General features: G+C 44.8%; 1 protein-coding gene across 1 annotated transcript in view; it reads right to left on the bottom strand.

The window, feature by feature from the left end:
- Window positions 1–27,580, bottom strand: part of radx (RPA1 related single stranded DNA binding protein) — a 100,279-nt gene that overhangs the window by 13,820 nt on the left and 58,879 nt on the right. Inside the window, exons 11-14 of the mRNA XM_068047142.1 lie at window positions 20,265–20,458; window positions 18,428–18,496; window positions 18,239–18,313; window positions 899–996 (exon numbers count right to left, since the gene is read on the bottom strand). Of these exons, the coding sequence (XP_067903243.1) occupies window positions 899–996; window positions 18,239–18,313; window positions 18,428–18,496; window positions 20,265–20,458 (436 nt within the window). The remainder of the gene's footprint in view (window positions 1–898; window positions 997–18,238; window positions 18,314–18,427; window positions 18,497–20,264; window positions 20,459–27,580) is intronic.

Below are 27,580 nucleotides of genomic sequence, written 5' to 3'. Positions count from 1 at the left end.
ACATGGAACATGGAACAGCTCAAGGCCCGCGTATTCTTCAGTTTTAATTTTGTTTATGGCTAAATGATGTCTCATTTTTAAAATGATCATGCTTGTTTTCAAATCTCTCCATGGCCTCACTACTCCCTATCTCTGTAATCTCCTCCAGCCCCACAATTCTCCAAGATATCTGCGCTCCTTTAATTTTTTTATTCTTTCATGGGATGTGAACATGTCACCAAGGCCGGCATTTGTTGCCCATCTCTAATTGCCCTTGAGAAGGTCATGTAATTCTGGTCTTTTGAGCAACACAGATTTTAATGGCTCCACCATTGGCGGCCATGCCTTCAGCTGCCTGGGCCCTAAGCTCTGGAATTCCTACCCAAAACCTCTCCACCTCTCTTTCTTCTTTTAAAATGCTCCTTAAAACTTCTCCTTAAAACCTACCTCTTTCATCTGCCCTGATATCTCCTTATGTGGCTTGGTGTCTAATTTTGCTTCATAATGCTCATGTGAAGTGCCTTGGAAATTTTATTACATTAAAGATGCTATATAAATATAAGTTGTTGTTGTTGGCAGAAAAGTGAGACCTGCTGCCTGTCGAGACAACTGTAGTTAATGGGGGTAACTCCGACTTTGACCAATCGTATTGAATGGGTGATAGTCTACCTGTTATACATCTCTCTCGATTGGAGTCAATGGTCACAAAGATCGGAAGAGATGTATAACAGGCGTCTGATCGGACATTGCCTGTTTCACACTGTTGTTTACACTCGAAATGACTCCCAAGAATTAAAGAACTCAATCTACCATTCCTCATCCAATCCAAGTATTCTTCGTATCAATGAAGATGCACTGCCTCTTTAAGGAAGAGATGTTTTCAATGTGCTTGGAGTGGTTGAAGATGATAATTCTATACCTTCTTTAGCTGTCACAGGCTCTTCTGCACCTTGGGAGGATCCTTTGCTGCTCGTTGCAATATCAGCATCCTGCTCACACACTTGTACAGCTGCCGGTCTGTCAAACAGAACACCATTCAAAATTAGAGCACTGCAGAGAAAAGGAGTCACAATTGACACAAATCATTACTGCCCTATGTTTAGGTGTTAGCACTCAGTGGTTGCACACTTGCTGCCAAGTCAGGAGGCCAAAGTCCACTTCAGCGACCAGGTCGCACAATCTAGGCTGACACTGAGGGAGTGCTGCACTGTCAGTGGTGCCATTTTTCAGATGAGACGTTAAACTGAGGCCACCATCTGTCCCTTCAGGTGGACATAACACTATTCAGGTGGACATGGCACTATTCAAAGAAGAGCAGGGGAATTCTCCAGGCCAATATCGATCCCTTAACTAACATCGCTGAAACAAATGATCTGGCCATTTATTACCTTGCTGTGCACAAATTAGCTGTCACATTTACCTACCTTACAACAGTGACTACACTAAAATAAAAACTATTTTATTGGTTGTGAAACACTTTGAAGACATCCTGAAATCATGACCAGGGCTTTATAAATGCAAGTTTGTTCTTTCTTTAAAGTCTGTATTCACCGGTTAACCTGATGGTAGCTGGTTGGCTGAATTTGGCTGTACATTTTCCTCTAAGTCAGATCATGGCTTCAATTCCTACTTGAGCACATAATCTAAGCTGGTAGTGCAGTGCAGTACTGAGGGAGCACTGCATTGCTGGAGGTGCTGTCTTTTGGATGAGATTAAACTGAGGACTTTATGGAATCCCTCCCTACACCTCTCTACTTTTCTTTCCTCCTTTAAGATGCTCCTTAAATCCTCTTTGGCCAAGCTTTTGGTCACTTGTCCTAATAGCTCCTTATGTGGCTCAATGTCAAATTTTGTTCAATAACACTCCTGCGAAGCATTTTCAGGCATTTTGTGACATGAAAGGCACTATATAAATGCAAGTTTTTGTTGTTAAAGATCTCAGTGCACTATTTAATAAAGAGCAAGGAGTTGTCCTGGCCAACTTTCCTTTCTCAACGAACAAATTAACAGGCTTTTCATTTCATTGTTGTTTCTAAGGATCTCGCATTGTGAAAAATAGCTGCCACTTTTGCCTGCATTGCAGTTACTGCTTCGGAAAAGTGGACAGTGTTTGAGGAACATGATAAGATGCCTTTTGATAACCGTAGTTTTGTTGCCGTTCTTGCACTGCTAGTTTCCATTTAGGCCATCACATTGTTCTCCACTGTAGAAAAGGGTGGCCGCCCCACACAGGACCCAAGCCGCCGTGATTACGCAGCGGGTGGCCACTTAACATACTGACGGTGGCGGGGCCCCCCCCCCACCCCCGCACCCAATCACGTGGAGGGGGCGGCATTGGCAACGCTGTTCATGGCGTCACCTGATGCAGGACCAGGTGCTGACGCCATTTTCAAAAAGCTGCCAGCCCTGCAAACAGTTCAACATAATGCAGAGTTAACCCCTTCCCCACCTCTGTGGCGCCAGCTTCTCCTGAACGGGTAAGTGAAAGCGCGGGAGTGCCGCACAACATGCTCAAGATTGGGAACTGAAGGTAAAATAGTGGGGAATTAAATTTAAATTTGTGCAGAGAGGTATTTTAAATATTTGAAGTATGGTCCCATCACAGAGCGGCAGAGGTGCCGCCATAGAGCCATGCCGCCGCTGGGAAGATCGGGCCCGACAATCCCGGCATCGGGCTCCGTGGTGGCCACTGCTGCTCTGATTCTCCAACCCCCCTCCTTCACCATGAAACCCGATGTTGGACTGAGGACAAAATCTAACCCTATAGTTCCAGCAGTTCAGGGAGGTTGGAGAAATTATATTAGGGCCTATCCTGACAGAGAATGAGGAGGCAAATTCTGTGTTGGGGTGGATGTCTGAGGGATGACTACACACCAGCCCTTGACTTCAATCTAGAGTCAACATCTTGGCACTGACTGCAGGAGTAATCTACACATTCAGACAAGGATAGTGTTTGGCTAGTCCCACTGTAAATCTGTCCCCATTACTTAAGATAGTCCCAGAGAGGGCAATCCTGGTTGAAGGAGATTGAGGTCAATGAGCATAGCCTGCGGAAAGAGATAACTCAAGAATGGTTGAGAGAAAAATAAACATGAAAGAATAAAAAACAGCAGAAGCTCACCTCCTAGTGTACGCCTTCTTCAGGCGAACATATCAGTGATGCCTTGGAGCCCAGTCTGTGCGGCAGTGCTTTTGTTAATTTAGTTAGTTCCCCAAGAAGGGGAATGATCCAACAGGTTTCCTCCACAGTTTATGCCTTCCTTTCATCCAGGCACTGACTTGTGCTGGAAGCAGTTTTGTAGGTGGACCAGGTAGTTATTCTTTAAATGTGCATTAGGTTGACAAGTGTCAGCAATGACTCTTGGGATCATTACAGGCGGGCTCAATAATGTACTCACCTTATGTACATAACATTGGTTAGGCCGCATTTGGAGTACTGTGTGCAGTTCTGGTTGCCGCACTACAGGAAAGATGTGATTAAGCTAGAGAGGGTGCAGAAAAGATTCACAAGGATGTTGCCTGGTTTGGAGGGCTTGAGTTATAAAGAGAGATTGGATAGGCTAGGTCTGGTTTCCCTGGATCGAAGGCGGCTGAGAGGGGACATGATAAAGGTATATAAAATTATGACAGGCATAGATAGGGTAGATAGGCAGAGTCTGTTTCCCATGGTAGGGGTGACTAAAACTAGAGGGCATAGATTTAAGGTGAGATGGAGGAGGTTTAAAGGGGAGCAAAGGGGTAAATTTTTCACACAAAGAATAGTGGGTATCTGGAATGAGCTGCTAGGGGAGGTGGTGGAGGCAGGAACAGTAACAACATTTAAGAGGCATCTGGACAGGTACTTGAATGAGCAAGGCATAGAAGGATATGGAATTAATGCAGGCAGGTGAGATTAGTATAGATAGGCATTATGGTCGGCATGGACGTGGTGAGCCGCAGGGTCTGTTTCTATGCTGTACGACTCTATGACTCTATACGGGCACATGCACATGTCAGGAAATAAAGATCGGAAGTGGCCAACCTTTTCCATCTCTACGTCAAGGACATGGAAGCTAATCGTAGCATCTCCACAAAGACCCTGCCTGAGACTGACCAAACTCAGCATAGATCAGGGATCAAGGACAGGGTGTACCTGATCTTATAACTTGGCACTCTACCAGGGGGCTGTGCTCAGAGCCCCATCAGAGGTGCACAAGCTTAATGCAAAGCCTGAGGATTCAAAATTTTATTATTCTCCCAGTTTTTTTGCCATTATTCATCAGTCACTGGCTTGCCTACATCTCCTACTTGAGGTTTAAACATTAAAACCTCCATCTTGGGTTTTCATTTAATTTTAAAAAGCACATGTAATTTCCTCTATTATTGAGGCGCTGCTGGGCTGTGCATTGTGAAGCTTTATAACCAAACACTAGTTTGTCATTTAAGCATAATGAGAACATTTTAGTCCGATATCCATCAAGCATTATGAAGAACATTCTTTTAGCAGACTATTTGTTTCATGTGATAATAGAGAGCTGGTAATTGTACCTGTATCTCGAAAGCTCTTTCAAAAAGGTAGCAATGTCACAATGGGTATAATTCTACTGTCACTCTCACGAGAAGTGCAGCAATGAACATACAGAAACCTAAACTGAAGACTTAGAAAAATTGACCTTTCCTTTAAAAAAGTAGACAATGTGCTGCAAAATGGCCACCGCAGGTTGAATGGCCTGGCCCTGTATATTCAAACTGTCTTAACTGTCCATTAAGGACAAAAGGATACATTCCAAGCTAAGTGAACCTGAACCTGAACCCATCAAGTGACATTACTGAATTAAATGGGTTCTTCTGAAACAAAGAAGGTGTGAAGTAGCCACATCCTGGTCTATTGTTGGTCACCACAGGGAGAGGGCACTGCATCTCCTAACAGAGGCAACATTTGAGAGATTTTTACCTTAAAAAGTAGCTCTCTGGAGAGAGAGAAGAGATCACAGCAACATTCCAAAAGCCTGTCCAGCCAAGAACTGAGAGATCCAGAAAAAAACAAAGAAGGAGCTCTGCTGCAAATTCCACCCTTCAACCTGTTGCAGCAGAGAAAGTGACCACCTCCTCCGGACTGCAGTCTCGACCACCAGCAAAATTTACAAACAACCCAGGCCTGCAATTTTAAAAAGAAAAACTGTCCTCTGAAAAGATTCAACAGGTTTACTAAGAACCCTGAACACCTATCTCACTTCAACTCACATACCCTTTTCCTCCCTAACTATCTATTCTTGCGTTTGTGTGTGTGCAAGTGAATGAGTGTGTGAGTGCGGTTGTGACCATTTCTGGAATTAATATTACTCAAAAAATAGTTAATCTTCTGTTTTAAGCTGACAAGAAAACCCACCACTATCTGTTTATTTGACAAATAAAACACAAGGGGTTAAAACCCTAGTAATAAAAAACACTTGCCGTGGTCAGTTGGGTGGTGAACAGCGGGAACCACCCAAACCCCTAACTAAAGCCTAGCTCAGGTATAAAATTAAAGCCCGACCTGGGCCCAACTCGACTACAACCAACCCGAACCCGACCCGAGCCTGAGCCCTTTAATTTTTTTTTGCGCCCAACCCGACCTGACCCGACACGAATCTCCTTCATCTGTTCTGGCAGCAGGCTATTCCTGCAGCTGGAATTGTACGGATCCCGTGACTTCCCGGAAGCAGTGTCTAGCCCGACCTGACACGAGCCTGAATGCTGGACTCGGAATTAAGACCCGACCCAACCCGAAACAGACACATGTAGTCAGGTCTAGTCGGGTTCGGGTCAGGTAGCCAGGCTTTACACCTCACAACCTGGCTGTAACGTTATGATTATAATGCATCAAAGTTAAGATTTTAAAAATAAAAATCCAGTCTTCTTGTGTAAGTGGTTTTGAAACAGCGACTAATGAAAGGAAATATTGGAAAAACTTAACTCACGTTGGTACATCAAATCCCATGAAGATTCCAATCACTTCACAATCTCCAAGATCCACAGCTGGCCTCTTCAGTATTCAAAATTCTCAGTGTTGTTTCAGGATGAGTAATTTGAATACATTATTGGTGAATTTGGAGTATACAGAGATAGGATTCATTGATGAGTAATTAACACACTCCTGGCCATTACTACATTAAAGGCGATGTAGAAATTCAAATTGTTGTTTTGGCACAGAGAATTGTGCATTGTGAGCGCATATTGGGAATTTATGCAGCCTGCTAGAATGTAATAGTGGAATTAATATGAATATTGTGTGAACATGCCAACATCCACACACCAAATTCCTAACTGTCTGCAGCTCTGTCACAGAAGTTCTAAAGAACCAGAGTGTAGAAGAGAAGATATTTCCTTTTTAAATGCAGTGAGATGTTATGATCTGGAATGCATTGCCTGAAAGGGTGGTGGTAGCTGGTTCTATTGTAAAATTCAAACAGGAACTGGATAGACACTTTGAAAACGATATGGGGCAACAGCAGGGGAATGGGACTAATTTGATTGTGCTTTCAAAGTGCGGGAAAAGGCACGATGGCCTCCTTCTCTGCTGTAAGATTGTGTGTCAATTTATTGGACAATTTTCTCAATTGATCCAAAAATCCAAGTCTCCCACAGGAAGGGGTCATCTTAATTTGAAACTGGGACTTCATCTAATGAAACAATGTCAGTTTTGCAACCGTCGGAACGTGTTTATCTCGCCGGAACCCAAAACGGTTTCACAGTTGCCTGAACAAGAAGTACCTGGCTGCTGGAGAAATCTCTGCATGAAGCAATGGTAACAAAATGTGTTGCAAGTGCCACATTTTGGCCCTGCTTTATCACCTAATCTTGCATTTCAAACATATAAAGGTGTGGCTCCCTTTTCTTATGCACTGTAAATGTATTAATCGCAAAACACTGTTAAGGTCATCAGATAAAAGTAAATCAAATACGTAATTCATCCAGGCAGTACACACGTACAATCAAGTTACTTGCCAAATAAAGCAAAGGGAACTAGTATACAAAGGCTTTAGTGTTCTGTTCACCAATTCTTTCGCAATAGTTCTCGAGAGGTTAAGTGACACAGACAAGTACAGGATTTATTGCACATGCCTGGTTGTCCTCAGTGTGTTAAAAGTCAATCACATAAAACACCTCACATGCTGGAAATCTGACATAAAGACAGAAAATGCTGGAAAAGCACTCAGCAAGCCAGAGAGAGACAGGGGTCATTGTCCCTGAAATGTTAACTCTGTTTCTCTCCCCGCATGGATGCTACCTGACCTGCGGGGTGTTTTGCAGCATTTTCTGTTTTTATTTCAAGCACAGAGTCAGATATGAACTTGATCTCTTGGTTGTCTAGACTATTACACCTGTGCTACTGAACGGTTTGTGAGAATTAGGGCCGTTTGCTCCTCCTCAGCGTTATTCTACCTTTCAAGAACATAAGAAGCCAGGCTGATAAAAGGCCAGGACAATAATAACAACTTGTATTTATATAGCAGCTTTAACATAGTAAAATATCCCAAGGTGCTTCACACGATTGTAATCAAACAAAATTTGACACCGAGCCACATAAAGTGATCGGACAGGTGACCAAAAGCTTGGTCAAAGAGGTAGGATTTAAGGAGCATCTTAAAGGTGGAGGAGAGAGGTACAGAGGCGGAGAGATTTAAGGAGGGAATTCCCGAGCCTTAAAGCCTTGGCAGCTGAAGGCACGGGCACCAATGGTGGAACAACTAAAATCGTGGATGCTCAACAGGCCAGAATTGGAAAAACGTAGAGATCTTGGCCTCCACTGCCCCATCACCATGGAGAATGGGCCCTGCCCCCAGTCCCCTGTCACCATGGGGAACAGGGCCCGCCCCACACACCATCACCACGGGGAATAGTGTCAGAATCACGGAATTGTTACAGCACAGACAGAGGCCAGTTGGTCCATCGTGTCCATGCAGGCTCTCTGAAAGGGCAATTCACTTAGTGCCTTCCTCTGCCTTCTCCCTGTAACCCTGCACATTCTTCCTTCTCATATAACAGTTTAATTCCCTTTCAAATGCTTCAACTGAACCTGCCTCCACCACACTCCAACTCCCCTGTCACCATGGGGCGAGTTGCAAATTTGGAGAAGATACAAAGATTGAAAGGCCCCAGGCCATGAAGGGATTTTTAAACGAGTGAGAATTTTAAAATCGAGGTGGTACCGAACTAGGCCCTTCAACCCACTGAAGCTCATCCTTTAACGCGATGCTGTCACTCCCGCACCTTCACTTCACTGTCTGGAGAAAGCAGGTGTGACACTGGTGGGGAAGGGCGTTAAGACCTTTAGTGCCGGGGGGAGGTGGGAAACAGGTTCAAATAATCGTCATGAGTGTAGGGGATGGTGGGAAGAGGTGAATGCGAGCTTTGTACAGTTTGTGGGGGGGTGCGGGAGGAGAAGGTCATATTCCAAAGGTAAGTGTTTTGGGGGGGGGGGGGGGAAGGCCTGATACTTAATTTATTTGTTATTGGGGGCTGGGAATAGGGCATTAGAATGTTATTCAGCACATTTTGGGGGGGGAGTTATTTCTTTAAAAATGTAAAAATGCCGCCAGTGCTTCTGCAGAGGCAGTTGACACCATTGCTGGTGTTGGACAGTCCACTCCCTCCACGTGACTGCAGTGGGGGTGGGGGGGGGGTGCAGGCCGACCCGGGTATTTAAATGACCTGCTTCATGGTAAATCACAGTGGCTCGGCGGCAGGGCCGCCATTTAAAAAAAAAGTTCAGCCCACTATATCTGAAAAACAGAACTGCAACGGAACCATTTTTCCACTTGCTTTTGCTTTTATAATATCTCTTTTATAGAAACATAGAAAGTAGGAACAGGAGTAGGCCATTCAACCCTATGAGCCTGCTCCGCCATTCATTATGATCATGGCTGATCATCCAACTCAATAACCTGTTCCCGCTTTCGCCCTATACTCTTTGATCCCTTGAGACCCAAGAGCTATATCTAACTCCTTCTTGAAAACATACAATGTTTTGGCCTCAACTGCTTTCTGTGGTAGCGAATTCCACAGGCTCACCACTCTCTGGGTGAAGAAATTTCTCCTCTTCTCAGCCCTGAAAGGTTTACCCCCTATCCTTAGACTATGACCCCTGGTTCTGGACTCCCCCACCATTGGGAACATCCTTCCTACATCTACCCTGCCTCTTCCTTGGATCTACTGCTATCTCTAATTTCCCTTGTAAGCCATGGTTTGGCTACCTTTCCCATTTTACTTTTGCACCAGACAGGGATAAACAATTGTTGCAGTTCATCCATGCGCTCTTTAAATGTTTGCCATTGCCTATCCACCATCAGCCCTTTAAGTAACATTTCCCAATCCGTCATAACCAATGATTAACTGGGTAACCTAAATGACAATGAGTCAATAAAATGGAGAAATGCAAAGCATTGCCAAATGTGGGCCGTCATCACCAGGTTCCTGAAACCAAGGTCTCATGCAGCCAATGTCAAGCCTGAAGTAAATCTGGGAGGACTCATTATGAGCAGCTGCAATGAAGGGCCTGTCTTCAGTGGAGCCCTCTGCTGCCCAGCGCTAGACAGTCACGATAGCTCTAATTTCAGCATGCAGCTGTCCGGGCAATGCTCACGCTCCAGGGAACTGCTGGGCACAAGCACAAACAGACAACATACAGCACCAATTACATCCTCAGGATACCCCAAAGCATTTTACAGCCAATGAAGCACTTCTCAAACATAGTCACTCTCATACTGTAGGAAAATGCAGCCGTCAATTTGTGCACAGCAAGGTTCTACAAACAGTAATGAGGCAAGTGCCCTGGCAACTTTTTGTTTCAGTCATGCTGTTTGAGGGCTACATGTTAGCCAGCAGACCAGGAGAATTCCACTACCCTTCTTCTATATCCACCTGAGTGTGCTGATGGTTTAACATCTCATCCAAAGGATGGCACCTCCGACAGTGCGGCACTCCCTCGTACTGCAGAGATGCTCAAATCTCGGGAGTGGGGCTTGAACCCACAAGCTTCTGACTTGGAAACGACAGAGTTACCATTGATTCAAAGCACCTGAAAGAGAACTTCATCAGAGGTACCTTGTATTCAGGCACAGTGACAATAGAGACATCAGACCCAGACGACACAAAGGTTGGTGGAGTTGCGGATAATGATGAGGTTTGTCAGAGGATACAGCAGGATATAGATCATTTGGAGACTTGGGCGGAGAAATGGCAGATGGAGTTTAATCTGGACAAATGTGAGGTAATGCATTTTGGAAGCTCTAATACAGGTGGGAAGTATACAGTAAATGGCAGAACCCTTAGAAGTATTGACAGGCAGAGAGATCTGGGCGTACAGGTCCACAGGTCACTGAAAGTGGCAACGCAGGTGGATAAGGTAGTCAAGAAGGCATACGGCATGCTTGCCTTCATCGGTCGGGGCACAGAGTATAAAAATTGGCAAGTCATGTTGCAGCTGTACAGAACCTTAGTTAGGCCACACTTAGAATATTACGTGAAATTCTGCTCGCCACACTACCAGAAGGACGTGGAGGCTTTGGAGGGGTACAGAAGAGATTTACCAGGATGCTGCCTGGTTTGGAGGGCATTAGCTATGAGGAGAGGTTGGATAAACTCGGATTATTTTCACTGGAACAACGGAGGTGGCGGGGCGACATGATAGAGGTTTACAAAGTTATGAGTGGCATGGACAGAGTGGATAGTCAGAAGCTTTTTCCCAGGGTGGAAGAGTCAGTTACTAGGGGACATAGGTTTAAGGTGCGAGGGGAAAAGTTTAGAGGGGATGTGTGAAGCAAGAGGGTGGTGAGTGCCTGGAACTTGCTGCTGGGGGAGGTGGTGGAAGCAGATACGATAGTAACGTTTCAGAGGCATCTTGACAAATACATGAAGAGGATGGGAATAGAGGGATACGGTCCCCGGAAGTGCAGAAGATTTTAGCTTAGACAGGCATCAAGATCGGCGCAGGCTTGGAGGGCCGAATAGCCTGTTCCTGTGCTGTACTGTTCTTTGTTCTTTTGTTCTATTCATCAGGACCATGTGCAAGTTATAAACTGTGACCCGGTGATAAATAAAATTGCTCTGGTTAAAATTAACAAGAAATAAACAGTAGGAAGTTTCTCCCCAACTTCAAAAGACTCCAACTAACTTTAGGACACCACAATCTGCATTGCTCAATGTAGGAGAGCTGTGTTTTATAAAAGCTCTTCACAGGATCCGTTCAGATGAAAATGTCCCGGGGCGGCGCAGTGGTTAGCACCGCAGCCTCACAGCTCCAGCGACCCGGGTTCAATTCTGGGTACTGCCTATGTGGAGTTTGCAAGTTCTCCCCGTGTCTGCGTGGGTTTTCTCCGGGTGCTCCGGTTTCCTCCCACATGCCAAAAGACTTGCAGGTTGGTAGGTAAATTGGCCATTATAAATTGCCCCTAGTATAGGTAGGTGGTAGGGAAATATAGGGACAGGTGGGGATGTGGTAGGAATATGGAATTAGTGTAGGATTAGTATAAATGGGTGGTTGATGATCGGCACAGACTCGGTGGGCCGAAGGGTCTGTTTCAGTGCTGTATCTCTAAAACTAAACTAAAACTAAAACCGCGTTGCTCTCATCCTTCCAGAATACTAATTCTGCCACCTTCCTGCTACAGTGTCTCACTGTTCCTTTCGGAGTTCAGAGTCCTGCTGAACCACTCTTCCCCAATAGTCCTTTCCACCTGTTGCTCACCCTCAGTGAGGAAATAAAACTCTCCCTGAAGTCTGTTAAAAATTTGCCTGAAGCTGCGGCCAACTATCCCTTTAAAATTTAGCTGTGCACGGTCCCTATAAATTTTTTTAGTGGCCACACTTGTACAATATTTACCACAGAACAAGGTCTGCGCAGTGCGTCCCACCCTCGCAGCTTAAGGGAAACATTGCCCGTGGCCTTTCGGTCTGCTGCCAAAAAGTAATGCATCAAGTTTTACTTTTTCTATCCTGTGAAATATCATACAGCAACTATTCTCTGAGACATCTTTTTTCAAGGATGAAGATCCCCAGTTTGTTAAGTAGCTTGTCACAGCACAACCTCACAGCCTGGACTGCCTTAAGTCATTGATAGAACGGAAGTAGCTGATGCTCCTTGCCTTAATAGATCATCTGCACTGTACTTAATCCTGTCACCTTCAATTCTTTTTGTAAACAGCCTCATTTTCACAGCATTAGAAGAATGGAAGAGCCGAGTTCATTGTAACTCTCTGCAACATCTTACAGACATTCAGTTACTTTGAGTGCAATCACTATTCTTTGGGCCAGCGTCTATGCAATCGTTGTGCAAATAGCACAATCCCAAGCAGGAGATGGCTGACCGGTTAATTTATTTCTGGGACAGTGTTGCTTGATGGAGAATGTAGGCCCTTCTTCAAAGCGTTGCTGTGGGATTTTTTAACATCCACCTGAACTAATGGAACAGGCAGCCAAGGGTCTCAGTTGAACATCTCATGTGAATGACGCCATCTCCAATAACACAGCACTCCGTCAGTACCACACTGGCTGTCAGCCCAGATTATATGCTCAATTAATCACTGCAGCATTGCCATTGAAGCGAGTCTGACAGCTTGTGGCAAAAGAATTCTTCCAATTTTTAGCTTGTCAATTTTTGCACTCATTTTCTCTGGCGCTGCAAACACATCATGTTAATTAACTTTATATCCTTTCTTACTTATGCTGCTTGGATCTCGCTCCTTTTGTCCTCATCAAAGCAAGCTACCAGGTAATGAATAACCTGCATTTGGATCACATTTGGTCCCAGTGGTTTTGTTACTGGACTCGTAATCCAGAAGCCTAGACTAATAAACTATATACCATGACTCTGAATCCAACCATGGCAGTTTGAGAATTTGAATTCAGCATGAAACTGTCAGATTGTTGTTAAAAACCCAACTGGCTCACTAATGTCCTTTAGGGAAGGAAACCTACCACCCTTACCCGGTCTGGCCTATATGCTACTCCAGTCACACACCAATGTCATTGGCTCTGAGTTGCCCTCTGAAATGGCCTAGAAGTCCAATAGGGCAATAAATATCACAAGAATGAATTTAAAAATGTATGAAGATTTTGTGGGATATTTGTTGCATCTACTGCAACAAGGTCAAATTTTCACATCCTTTCAACACTCTTCTATGCTCTTCCTGCGCCGAAATTTTACCTCTGGTGTCCCCCAGGGATCTTTCCTTGGCCCCCTCCTATTTCTCATCTACATGCTGCCCTTTGGCGACATCATTGAAAAGCACAGCATTAGTTTTCACATGTACACTGACAGCACCCAGCTCGTGTTCACCAATACCTTGCTTGACTCGTTCCCTGTTGCAAAATTATCAGACTTATCCGATATCTAGGTGAGCAGAAGGTTCCTCCAATTAAATATTGGGAAGACTGAATACATTGTTTTCTGATCCTGCCACAAACTCCATTGTCTACCTACCTGACTCAAATTCTCATCCTTCTTTTCTAATCCCTCGATGGCCTCACCCCCACTATCTCCGCAATCTCCCCGAGCCCCACAACTCTCCAAGATATCTGCGTTCCTCTAATTCTGACCTCTTGAGCATCCCCAATTTTAACCGCTCCAGCATTGGTGGCCATACCTACAGCTGCCTTGGACCTAAGCTCTGGAATTCCCTCCCTAAACCTCTCCGCCTCACTTTCCTCTTTTAAGACACTTGTTAAAACCTACCTCTTTGACCAAGCTTTTGGGTCATCTGCCCTAATATCACCTTATGTGGCTTGGTGTCAAATTTTGTTTTATAATATTCCTGTGAATTACTGAGGGATGTTTTATTACATTAAAGGTGCTATATAAATATAAGTTGTTGTTGTCTTTCTAGGGCTTTGAAGGAGTGCTGAACTCAAATCAATATCACCTTGATTTCAAAATGGTAGCTGTTACAGGCAGAATTTAACGCTGGAAACTTTTTTCCTCAGTTCTCTTAGTAACTGGACAAGTCTGGTTGGGGGTTTGCACAGATAGAGTCTGCCAATTGTATCTGGGAATGCTTTGTAAATGTGAAACATAGAAAAATAGGAGCAGGAGTAGGCCATTTGGCCCTTCGAGCCTGCTCCGCCATTCAATACGTTCATGGCTGATTATCCAAACTCAGTAACCTGTTCCCACTTTCTCCCCATATCCTTTGATCCCATTATCCCTAAGAACTATATCTAACTCTTTCTTGAATATATTTAATGATTTGGCATCAACTGCTTTCCACGGTAGAATATTCCACAGGTTCGCCACCCTCTGGGTGAAGAAATCTCTCCTCATCTCAGTCCTAAATGGTTTACCCCTTCTCCTTCGACTGTGACTCCTGGTTCTGGACTCCCCCGCCATTGGGAACATCCTTCCTGCATCTAGTCTGTCCAGTCCTGTTCGAATTTTGTAGGTTTCTATGAGATCCCCTCTCATTGTTCTAAACTCGAGCAAATACAAGCCTAATTGACCCAATCTCTCTTCATACATCAGTTCTGCCATCCCAGGAATCAGTCTGGTGAACCTTTGCTGCACTCCCTCCATAGCAAGAACATCCTTCCTCAGATAAGGAGACCAAAACTGCACACAATACTCCAGATGTGGTCTCACCAAGGCCTTGTATAATTGCAGCAAGACATCCTTGCTCCTGTACTCGAATCTTCTCGCTATGAAGGCCAACATACCAATTGCCTTCTTAACTGCCTGCTGCACCTGCATGCTTACTTTCAGCCACTGGTACACAAGGACACCCTGGTCTAGCTGCACCTCCCCCTTTCCCAATCTCTCGCCGGGTTCAGATAATAATCTGCCTTTCTGTTTTTGCCACCAAAGTGGATAACCACACATTTATCCACATTATACTGCATCTGCCATGTATTTGCCCACTCACTCAACCTGTCCAAATCACACTGGAGCTTCTCTGCATCTTCCTCACAGCTCACATTCCCACCCAGCTTTGTGTCATCTGCAAACTTGGATATATTACATTTAATTCCCTCATCTATATCATTAATATATATTGTGAATAGCTGGGGTGTTATCACTGATCCCTGTGATACCCCACTAGTCACCGCCCGCCACTCGGAAAAATACCCATTTATTCCTACTCTTTGTTGCCTGTCTGCCAACCAGTGTTGTTCAGTACCTTACCCCCAATCCCATGTGCTTTAATTTTGCATGCTAATCTCTTATGTGGGACCTTATTGAAAGCCTTCTGAAAGTCCAAATACACCACATCCACAGGTTCTCCCTTATCTATTCTACTACTTACATCCTCAAAAGATTCCAGTAGATTTGTCAAGCATGATTTCCCTTTCATAAATCCATGTTGACTTTGTCCAATCCTGTCAAAGTGACAGCAGTGATAGCCCCTTATCCTGTCTCTCTGAAATATCCCCAACAACAAATTAATCATTGAAGTGCAGGCGCTGTTGATCTGGGCTAAACTCCAACACATGCTTAAACACGTCAATCAAGCTACAAGTCTTGTTGACAAAGCTTTCAGTGGGGCAAACATGCGCTGCCAGTTGATAATTGGGACTGATCATTAAAAGAAAAAGCATAGAAAGATTGCCTGCCAAAACTTGCCAGGATCCTGAAGCCCTGAGAGTGATATCTTGATTTTCGTCTGCTTGCATGAGTATTTTAACTTTGGGAATGCAAAACGTAAATTCAGCAAATAAACTGTTCTGAGGTTAGAGATCGCTAACTGGTCCTTTGTGATCTCGGATTATAACTTGCAAACCATTCCAGCAGAGCAAACGTTCATATTAGGCACGGCAAACCTTTAGGCCTGCACGGAAAATCCCACTTTGCTTATCCCACTCCATTTAGAGAACAGTGTTTGGAGAGGAGGGGACTAGAACTGATCAGAATAATTACAGTAAAGTCTGAGGCACCTGTTTACCAACCAGGGCAAAATAAGCATCAACTTGTTTTTGGTATCCTTTCTGATGTTAGTTTGCAGTTCAGTGCTACACCTTCCCAGCAATTGCAGCACAATGCCAAGCTATTCGGTCCATGGTTATGTCAGTGTTTATGCTCCTCATGGGCCTCCTTCCTCATTCCCTCTCTACATCATCGAACCCCATCACGATATCCCTTCTCTCTTGTGTACTTAACTCGCACCCCACCCCCACTGCCACCTCTTAAATGATGGCATGAGCTGTGGCCAGTTGATAGGACTCTCACCTCTTAGTCAGAAGGTTGTGGGTTCAAATTAACTCCAGGACTTAAGCATGATAATCTAGGCCAAAACTCCAGTGCAATACTGAGGGAGTGCTGCACTGTCGGAGGTGCCGACTTGTGGATGAGATGTTGAACCGAGATCCTGTCTGCCGTCTCTTTGAATGTAAAAGATCCTGTGGCACTATTTGAAGAAGAGTAGGAGACCTATTCCCGGTGTCCTGGCCAATATTTATCCCTCAATCACCACAGAAAGGAGATTATCTGGTTGTTACCACATTGCTGTCTGTGGGAGCTTACTGTGCATAAATTGGCTACTGCATTTCCTACATTGCAACAGTTACTACACCTCAAGAAAGAAAAGGTACGTCATTGGCTGTAAAGCACTTTGGGATGTCCTGAGGTTGTGAAAGCTTCAACATAAATGCAAGTTTTTCTTTTCTCTTTCAAGTCTTCTATGCTATTTGCCTCAACCTGGGGGGTAGCGAATTCCACATTCTAACCACTCTTTGGGTAAAGAACTTTCTCCTGAATTCCCTATTGGATTTATTAGCAACAATCTTATTTTTATGATGCCTAGTTTTTGGACTCCCCCACAAGTGGAAATATCTTCTCTCTACAATTATGAAAGGTTTGGTAGGATAGACATAGAGACCTCTATTAGGTCACCACTCAGCCTTTCTGCTTCAAGAGAAAACAGCCCCAGCCTGTTCAGTCTTTTCTGATAGTGATAATCTCTCAGTTCTGGTATCATCCCTGTAAGTCTTTCCGGCAGCTTCTTCCGTTCTCTGGGTCATTTTTATAATATGTAGACTAGAACTGTACACAGCATTCCAAGTTTGTGAAATTTGGTTCTGTAGTGCCGCTGGTGCCAGTGCTGCTGAAACCTGGAACTACAAAGGTGGCGGCTGGAATGCTTCCTGTCACTTACTGCGCGGCATGCCGTGGTTGGAAGGGCACTAGAGGGGGTGTGCCATGCGTGCGCTGGAAGCCTGCAGAGTGGGCAGATTGTGATGTTAAACAGTGTCTCACATTGACTTGGCGCACAAGCTGCCATTTTGGACCTCGCAGATCCTGTTAATACTCTGTCTTAATCACTCCTATCTATATATGTATTCAGCTGCCTGAGGGAACCCTTCCCCCCACCCCCGTCACTAGTGCTATTTAAAGGGCTCACCATGGGACATCCAGGTGAGGTGTTTTTGACTTTCTTTTGCTGCTGCACAGTGAGAGGAGGTACTGTGTTGAATGTCTGAATTCACAAGGGAGTGGTGTTGGAATTTTCTGCGTGCAAATTTAGCTGCTCTGTTTCCTACATTCCAGCAGTGAGCACACTTCAAAAGGACTCTGTTGACTTTGAAGTGCTTTGGGAGATCTTGAGGACTGAGAATGGAAATGTAAGGTCTTTCTTTCAGCAATTTACACCCCGATGGGAAGATTGGGCCTTTGCAGCCAGGTTAAAAGTGAAGCCACGTTAACCTCTTTTACCTAGATTTTCACTGGTTTTAGTGATGCTAAACAAGCAGCCTCAGGATTGTGAGTTCACACCACACCATAGCAAGGTGTGACATTCAATTCAATAAAACTGGTAATTTGTGGGAGAGCACCTGAAAAAGTTGAATAAAAACACAACTAGATCATTAACACCCTTCAGGGAAGAGAACCTGTCATCCCTTACCCTGTCTGAGTCTACAAGTGACTCTATACTTGCTCTATGTGGCTGATTATGAAGCAGCTCAGCCCACCACCCAGTTTGTAAAAGCGATCGTTAACACACAAAAAAAACGCAATAATGCCACCTTCTCAGGGAAACTCGGGATGGGCAATAAATGCCAGTGTTGCCAACACTGCCCACGTCCCGAGTGTGAAATAAAGAATCTCTTTTGGTCAATAACAGATCAGCCATGATCTAAATGACTGGCGGAAAAGGCTCGAGGGGCTGAATGAGCTACTCCTGTTCCCATAATAGATAGGACTTTCATTTCTGCAGTGCATCATTGCAAGCTCGCAGCACTTCACGTGCAATGAATGCCTTTGAAGTGCGAGAAGCGTTATGTTGGCTCCTGATTCTCATGCTACCAGTCCACAAACCTGTTCAGAAACCTCTGTCTGTTTGTCTGCTTCTTCCTTTTCAGAATGCCCATCAGTGGATCCGCCAACTTGTCCCTTGATTCAATGGGTGACAAAGAGGATATTAGTTCAACTGGCCCCTAAAAGAAACCATGTAGAATAAAACTGGAGACAGGTCAAGCCACGAATGGCGATCATGTGTAAACATACCTGAGCGATTTGCGTGTTTTCCCTTTGCTGGAGTAAATCTTTTGCAAATCCCTCAACGGATATCTGCGCCTGAAAAAGACAGAAGTGTTAGCATTCGATCCCATTGTCGCGAGGACTGCCAGTATCATAATGCTCACAAAGATGGTAAGGAAGTAGCAGATTGTCACTAAGCCTTGTTGCCTTTTAAGATCATAAATAGCACTCTTTTACAGACAATCTACAGCTTACTAGATTGTATTTTTATTTCTCTTAACCTCAGCATCTAAAAATATTTGGATATCGTCAACTAAAATTAGTTTGGAATCCACTGGAAAAACATAACCAGACCTTGGCCACTAAAACTAAAGTCATAGTACAGCTGTGGCTCAGTGGGCAGCATTCTTGTTTCTGAATCAGAAGATCTTGGGTTCAAGCCCCATTCCAGAGACCAGACCATAATATCTAGATTGATATTCCCAGTGCAGCACTGAGGGAATGATGTGATGTCTCTCAGATGGGGCCCAGTCTGTTCAAAAGAACAGCAGGCCAATATTTACTCCTCCACCAATATCACAAAAAGAGATTATCCAATCATTATCACATTGCTATTTGTGGGAGTTTGCTGTGCGCAGATTGACTCCTACATTACAACAGTGACTGAACTTCATTGGCTGTGAAGCACTGTGGGACATCCTGTGGTTGTGCAAGGTGCTATATAAATGCACAATATTTCTTTTTTTTTCTTTTACAAGGGAGAACTGAGAAGAGGACAGGGATGGCGGAAGGAACATCCAAATGGGAGAGATCCCCCCCCACCCCACCGAATACTCGAGCACCTCACTGAGTTTCAGAGTTTCTGTGGTTGAGACTGGAGGGTGACTGGGAGCCTGCTCAGCCAGTAATGATGCATGACATGGGGGCAGACTGTCAAATTGCCGCCTGACCAAAGAACTGGCATTGAGGAGCGACTACCCATGGTAAAACTCACCTGAATTTCATCTCCATTGAAACCAATGAGGAGGTTTCTGAAATGGGCAGTCGATCCACAACACTAGTTTTATGCCTGAGTGGCAAGTAGGGTTGCCAGCTCTGGCTGAGCATATTCCTGGACATTTCACCATGGGATTTCCAGCCTCCTGCCCAGTCAAACAGCCTTCTTCTCCCACCTCCAACATTTTTTATAAATGATAAACAAAGCTGTTTAAAGAAAAGGACAAAAATAAACACACTATTTTTTCTGTCGCCTCATCGATTTTTCTCCTGGGTCACTCGCAGCAGTTTCAATTCCTGGAGACTCCAGGCCAACCATGGAGAGTTGGCAACCCTGAAAAACTACCTCAGTAAGTCCCAACAGGGAAAGAAAGGTCCAATCTTCCAAAGAAGTCATTGCGATTAAGTAGAAATGTTCTCCTTTTTTATGCCAAAGTGGATTGTGCCTTTTTATTTATGTCTCTTTCGCACCTATATAAAGAGTCTCAGAATGCATTTTATTTTTGTGCCAATCAAATGAGAGATGTCAGGGCTGGGAACAGGTCAAATCCACGTTAGCATTACAGCATGGGGGTGGGTTTGATTCTTTCTCCACTTTCCCAACTATAAGCCTTAAAAGTAGATGCTTATGTAGAGATCCATGCTGTGGATTTGCCTCACAAGATGGTTCGTTAAGACTGCCCACAATTCAGTTCAGTTTGGTTCCTTATAGCTATTAGGGTAAGAAGGCTCTGTTCTGTTGTGTGACAGTTGAGCCCATATCCTCAAGGTGAGATTGTTCTAGCCCATTACACCATCCCCTCTGACGCCCACAGTATGCTGAACACATCAACCGTCCCAAACAGGCCAGTTTTTTCCAGTACAATACCTTAATGCGTAGTGATTCAGCACTGGCGATGACTGCCTCCGATGGTTCCTCACTGGATCTACCCGAGGCACCTCTTTTGGCTGGCTGTCACTGGTGTCTTTCTCTGGATATTTCCCAAGTCTGACTGGTTCTGAAGACGAGGCTGAAAAAGCATTGTCTTTCTGCAGGGGGAGGTCTGGTCTGTCTCGAGCCCTCTGTGATGAGGAGAAATTTAAATTTAAGGTTATTTGTCTGACTGCATACCTGGAGCAACCATTTCCCAATGTGTTTCTAACTCAAGAAGAATAAACAAGAGAAATTAAACAGACAGCACATTTAAGGCCTTCCTCTTTGGCTTTTTAATACCCAATATGAACTGACTCTTCTTACTGTTTCCATATTCACTGCAAGAATCCTGTTATAATTTGTTATACCATCTGTAAAGTGCTAGGAATTAATTGTTACGTGTAAGTGTTCCGGGGAAGTGGGGGCGGGGGGGTGGGGGAGAGCACATTCATGGCTGCACTGGAGAGTCACGTGACATGTAACAGGCCAACAGCCTGGGGCAGTCCTATACCAGGGAGCATGGAAGCTGAATGGAATAAACAAAGACTTTTCAAGTCTAAAGTGTGATTATTTCCAACATATGGGAACCAGAAAACAACCAGGAGACATAATAAAGCCCATAGATAGAGGTACATGGCTGGTTCAAGATTTAATTCAGCCAAATCAGGCTCCGCCCACAAAACTGCCCCCTCCCCTCCCCCACCCTACCCCACCCCACCCCTCCGCATCCCCCGGTTGACATTGTGAGATTTGATCAAAAGCACTGGCCTAGGAGGACTCTTCAAATTGTATTTAATTTACTTCCATATCCACTAGAGTACATCAATGAAATTATTAAATAGCTCAGTATAGATTTTTAAAGTCGTTTTCAGCAATGTTAAATCAGGTTACTCACAAGCAGACGATTGGACAGCCTAATTGAAAATGCTAATTTTTTGTGATAAACCCATTTTCTGATGTACTGCACTGAGTTACTATGCTTAAATACAGAGAGAATGTTTCTTAATGGAAAGAAAAAATAAAAAAATTACGCCAAGTACTGTGCTGGTTCACGGAAGATTTTACGTCTGTGATTATGCAAATGAATTTTGGCGCAATCTCGAACTGTGTCCTAACAAGGGCAATTTCCACTCCCTCATCCTATGTAACTCTCCCCATTCACAGCCTGCCACACAGAAACCTTAATGGACTGCAGTGTGCAGCTTCTCAGTGCGATGGGCTGTACAGATGGGAGGAACAAATAGCAGATAACAGAGGAAAGGGCCACGCCGCGCATCACTCCTACTCCTTCCAAATCACTCAAAAACACAATCACATTCGCTTCAAGAGACTGATGAGGGCCTTAGGCAAATCAGCCACTGACTTCCGATTTCTCTGTTAAGCTCAATTAACTGCAACATGATGAAACCGTAGCTGCACTTGTCTTCCAGGGTGGGCGACTAACCTTTTAAAATCCATGGGTGATGCTGGCATCTGACAGGGCAGCATCTCAGCTTTAAGGATTTTTCGAAGCCAGCTTAACCCAATGCATTATTTTGAATTTTATGATTCCACAGTTTTATTACTTAGTTTGCAGCAATGATGCAGTGATGAAAAGTTTGAAAGGATCATGTATAAAAAAGGCCCTACCAAATTCACGGTCAGGTTTTACAAATTTCACAGTAACAGCATTTTAAGAATCATGAATTTCATGATTTCACATAGTTAAATTGTAAATTTCACGGTGTCACACCTAACTATGAAATGATCTATTTAAAATAAAAAAGCACAAGGGAGGTTTCTGGTTTCAAATGGCATTTATTGTACGCTCATAAACTATTGTAAATAGCTGACTATAATTGGCCACATTCTTTACTCACTGAAGTTAGTGGTTGAATGTGAGCATGGAACAAACAACAACTGCCTCTTCATTCCCTGTATCTGCATAGTTTTTTAAAATTCATTTACGGGATGTGGGCGTCGCTGGCCAGGCCAGCATTTATTGCCCATCCCTAATTGCCCTTGAGAAGGTGGTGGTGAGCTGCCTTCTTGAACCGCTGCAGTCCATGTGGGGTAGGTATACCCACAGTGCTGTTAGGAAGTGAGTTCCAGGATTTTGACCCAGTGACAGTGAAGGAACGGCGATATAGTTCCAAGTCAGGATGGTGTGTGACTTGGAGGGGAACTTGCAGGTGGTGGTGTTCCCATGCACCTGCTGCTCTTGTCCTTCTAGTTGGTAGAGGTCGCGGGTTTGGAAGGTGCTGTCTAAGGAGCCTTGGTACATTGCTGCAGTGCATCTTGTAGATGGTACACACTGCTGCCACTGTGCGTCGGAGGTGGAGGGAGTGAATGTTTGTAGATGGGGTGCCAATCAAGCGGGCTGCTTTGTCCTGGATGGTGTCGAGCTTCTAGAGTGTTGTTGGAGCTGCACCCATCCAGGCAAGTGGAGAGTATTCCATCACACTCCTGACTTGTGCCTTGTAGATTGTGGACAGGCTTTGGGGAGTCAGGAGGTGAGTTACTCGCCTCAGGATTCCTAGCCTCTGACCTGCTCTTGTAGCCACGGTATTTATATGGCTACTCCAGTTCAGTTTTCGGTCAATGCGATGGTAATGCCGTTGAATGTCAAGGGGAGATGGTTAGATTCTCTCTTGTTGGAGATGGTCATTGCCTGGCACTTGTGTGGCGCGAATGTTACTTGCCACTTATCAGCCCAAGCCTGGATATTGTCCAGGTCTTGCTGCATTTCTAGACAGACCGCTTCAGTATCTGAGGAGTCGCGAATGGTGCTGAACATTGTGCAATCATCAGCGAACATCCCGACTTCTGACCTTATGATTGAAGGAAGGTCATTGATGAAGCAGCTGAAGATGGTTGGGCCTAGGACACTACCCTGAGGTACTCCTGCAGTGATATCCTGGAGCTCAGATGATTGACCTCCAACAACGACAACCATCTTCCTTTGTGCTAGGTATGACTCCAGCCAGCGGAGGGTTTTCCCCCTGATTCCCATTGACCTCAGTTTTGCTCGGGCTCCTTGATGCCATACTTGGTCAAACGCTGCCTTGATGTCAAGGGCAGTCACTCTCACCTCACCTCTGGAGTTCAGCTCTTTTGTTCATGTTTGAACCAAGGCTGTAATGAGGTCAGGAGCTGAGTGGCCCTGGTGGAACCCAAACTGAGCATCACTGAGCAGGTTGTTGCTAAGCAAGTGCCGCTTGATGGCACTGTCAATGACACCTTCCATCACTTTACTGATGATTGAGATTAGGCTGATGGGGGCGGTAGTTGGCCTGGTTGGATTTGTCCTGCTTTTTGTGTACAGGACATACCTGGGCAATTTTCCACATTGCAGGGTAGATGCCAGTGTTGTAGCTGTACTGGAACAGCTTGGCTAGGGGCGCGGCAAGTTCTGGAGCACAGGTCTTCAGTACTATTGCCGGAATGTTGTCAGGCCCCATAGCTTTTGCAGTATCCAGTGCCTTCAGTCATTTCTTGATATCACGTAGAGTGAATCGAATTGGCTGAAGTTTGGCATCTGTGATGCTGGGGACTTCAGGAGGAGGCCGAGATGGATCATCAACTCAGCACTTCTGGCTGAAGATTGTTGCAAATGCTTCAGCCTTATCTTTTGCACTAATGTGCTGGGCTCCCCCATCATTGAGGATGGGGATATTTGTGGAGCCAGCTCCTCCAGTTAGTTGTTTAATTGTCCACCACCATTCACGGCTGGATGTGGCAGGACTGCAGAGCTTAGATCTGATCCGTTGGTTATGGGATCGCTTGGCTCTGTCTATCACATGCTGCTTACGAAGTTTGGCATGCAAGTAGTCCTGGGTTGTAGCTTCACCAGGTTGACACCTCATTTTGAGGTATGCCTGGTGCTGCTCCTGGCATGCCCTCCTGCACTCTTCATTGAACCAGGGTTGGTCTCCTGGCTTGATGGTAATGGTAGAGTGGGGGATATGCCGGGCCATGAGCTTACAGATTGTGGTTGAGTACAATTCTGTTGTTGCTGATGGCCCACAGCGCCTCATGGATGCCCAGTTTTGCATTGCTAGAGCCGTTCGAAATCTATCCCATTTAGCACGGTGATAGTGCCACACAACACGATGGAGGGTATCCTCAATGTGAAGGCGGGACTTCGTCTCCGCAAGGACTGTGCGGTGGTCACTCCTACTAATTCTGTCACGGACAGATGCATCTGCGGCAGGCAGATTGGTGAGGACGAGGTCGAGTATGTTGTACCCTCGTGTTGGTTCCCCCACCACCTGCCGCAGACCCAGTCTAGCAGCCATGTCCTTTAGGACTCGGCCAGCTTGGTCAGTAGTGGTGCTACCGAGCCACTCATGGTGATGGACATTGAAGTCCCCCACCCAGAGTACATTTTGTGCCCTTGCCACCCTCAGTGCTTCCTCCAAGTGCTGTTCAACATGGAGGAGTACTGAATCATCAGCTGAGGGAGGACGGTAGGTGGTAATCAGTAGGAGGTTACCTTGCCCATATTTGACCTGATGCCATGAGACTTCATGAGGTCCGGAGTCGATGTTGAGGACTCCCAGGGCAATTCCCTCCCTACTGTATACCACTGTGCCATCACCTCTGCTGGGTCTGTCCTGCCGGTGGGACAGGACATACCCGGGGGTGGTGATGGCAGTGTCTGGGACATTATTGGGTATGATTCCGTGAGTACGGCTAAGTCAGGCTGTTGCTTGACTAGTCTGTGGGACAGCTCTCCCAACTTTGGCACAAGCCCCCAGATGTTAGTAAGGAGGACTTTGCAGGGTCGACAGGGCTGGGTTTGCCGTTGTCGTTTCCAGTGCCTAGGTCGATGCCGGGTGGTCCGTCCAGTTTCATTCCTTTTTCTAGACTTTGTAGTGGTTAGTTACAACTGAGTGGCTTGCTAGGCCATTTCAGAGGGCATGTAAGAGTTAACCACATTGCTGTGGGTCTGGAGTCACATGTACGGCAGACCAGGTAAGGACAGCAGATTTCCTTCCCTAAAGGACATTAGTGAACCAGATGGGTTTTTACAACAATCGACAATGGTTTCATGGCCATCATTAGACTAGCTTTTTAATTACAGATTTTTTAATTAAGTTCAAATTCCACCTTCTGCTGTGGTGGGATTCGAACCCATGTCCCCAGAGGAATACTCTGGGTCTCTGGGTTACTAGTCCAGTGATAATACCACTACGCCACCGCCTACCCCACCTGTCCCTGTTTAGACACAGCTCCCTCCGTGTCCACAGAGTTTGCTGGAATTGTTAGACAGCGCCGTGCCAGCATTGCAAGGTGGGAGATTCTGCATTCCACAGAGTTCCAAAACTGCAGCACAGGCAAAGTACAATCCGCTTCTTTTGCAATGCTTTTACAAGCAGGAATCTCCAGCCTCAAGTTCTTGTCAAAGCCAGGAATCTCATAAAATGAGTTTAAATCCACCATAAACAGGTGCATGTGTGCAGGTTCAGAGATATGCACAGCCTTCAGGAACACCGCAGAAGGTTGTTGAAACCTCTGAGCTGCTTTTTTTTTCCTGTTTGATTTTCCCCATAGCAGTAATATTGTTTGAGCTTCTTTGCCATGCAAGAAAATACCTGTTGAGCGCAGGCATTTAATTCAGCACCATCAGAGTGTTGTTCGCTTGACGGTGCTTCAGCCCAGAATAGTCTATCCATTACTTTATTGAAAACTTTGCGGATTGTGACTTGTGGCATTCTTGGCAACAAACTGAACTTCCTCATTAAGCATCATTTAGAAGGATTACAATGTCTGTTAAAACCTGTGTTTTCCGTGTCAGTGTGAGCTCTTCTGAGACTAAGTCTGAGCAGTATTTCAGGTGAGCTGCAAGATATTGTACTGCCTGGAACCAAGAATTCCAACATGTAATTACTGGCTCTGGAGGAAGGGAGATGTTTTGCTCCCCAATTTCAGTCCCAATTACAATGTGTTGCCTGTATCGAATCTTGCGGCTAGGACAGTGTTTGAAAGTCCTTTTAATGTAGCTGACCAGTTTGTCAACCTTACCAAACTAGCTTTTCCACAGCTCACTGACAAGAGAAATTATATGTGCATTACATGTAATATTGGCAGCATTAGGCATTACACCTTGGAGCACAGATTTGAAAGATTTGTTTTGTAAATTACATTGTCACTATTGAAAGCAGACACTTTGTTGAAATCTGCACCGTATTTTGAAAAGGTTTTGATTATCGCTTGGGAAACTGTGGTGTAAATAACAGTTTCTAACTGGACGCAGTCTGCGAGCACTGTTGTTAGCTTTCTTGACTGTATATCCTCGGCCTTCGGCTTTACCAGACATAAAATCAAACAAAACATGCAACACACAGTTGTCTTGCTCATGGGTGGACTCATCAAAAATAATTGCAAAAGACTCACACATTAATCTGAGACTTAATCTCCTCACAATGTGTAGCAAAAGCCTTCAGTAGGTAGTCCTGTTGTAGCTTATTTACACTTGGCAAGCAACCACCATTTTTCATCTTATGTGCAACTTTGGGTGATCAAGCTTTTCCAATGGTTTGTTGGCACTTGCAAAAGCATCCACAATTTATTGTTACCAACTGATGATTTTCTGAGCTCTCTGTCGACTTCTTAAAAAGAGATGAAATCGTTGCTTGTTTCTCAGCGTGTTGGATGCTCTCTTTCTGCTGTGATGGCTTTCGGACGCTAGGTGGTATTGAACCATTTCCCACCATGTGTGATCCAACGAAACATTGCAGCTTGTACAAAACAATATTCCACCATCGGCATGCAGAATTTGGCTCCCAAGTTCTTTCACTTGATGTGCTGCAGTAATGGCCGTGGCCGTTTTTGATTTGTTCATTCTGGCATTCTCACTTGTCTGCTAATCCTTGAGAAAGCTTCTCTCAAAACTGCTCCCGAAGCCGTCCCTCATCTATCAATCAATGAATTGAGCCTTGTGTCAATCAGTAACACACGTGATGTTCGCAGCATGCCCAACAATCAGTGAGGCGAGCCTTGGGTCAATGAATAAAATATACAAAGTTCGCAAAATGACCAATTTCATGGAGGACCAAGATTTCACAGTCCATGATGCATTTTTCCCAGCTGTGAATTTGGGTGGATAAAGCTATCAAGACATCAAGGATTTCTCAATCATACATCATTCAGCATGCAAGCACCCAGAAATGTGAATTATGTTGCTTGTTTATTCCCTTTCCTCAGGTAATCACACAAAAGTCATGTATCGACTGCACATGAGCAAAATCAGGCTTTCTTATCTTTAGAAGCACAGTTAAAGATGCCAC

This window comes from Heterodontus francisci, chromosome 15 (assembly GCF_036365525.1).
Source record: "Heterodontus francisci isolate sHetFra1 chromosome 15, sHetFra1.hap1, whole genome shotgun sequence".
NCBI classification, from domain to species: Eukaryota; Metazoa; Chordata; class Chondrichthyes; order Heterodontiformes; family Heterodontidae; genus Heterodontus; species Heterodontus francisci.
This window is presented reverse-complemented; position numbering and strand designations above follow the sequence as displayed.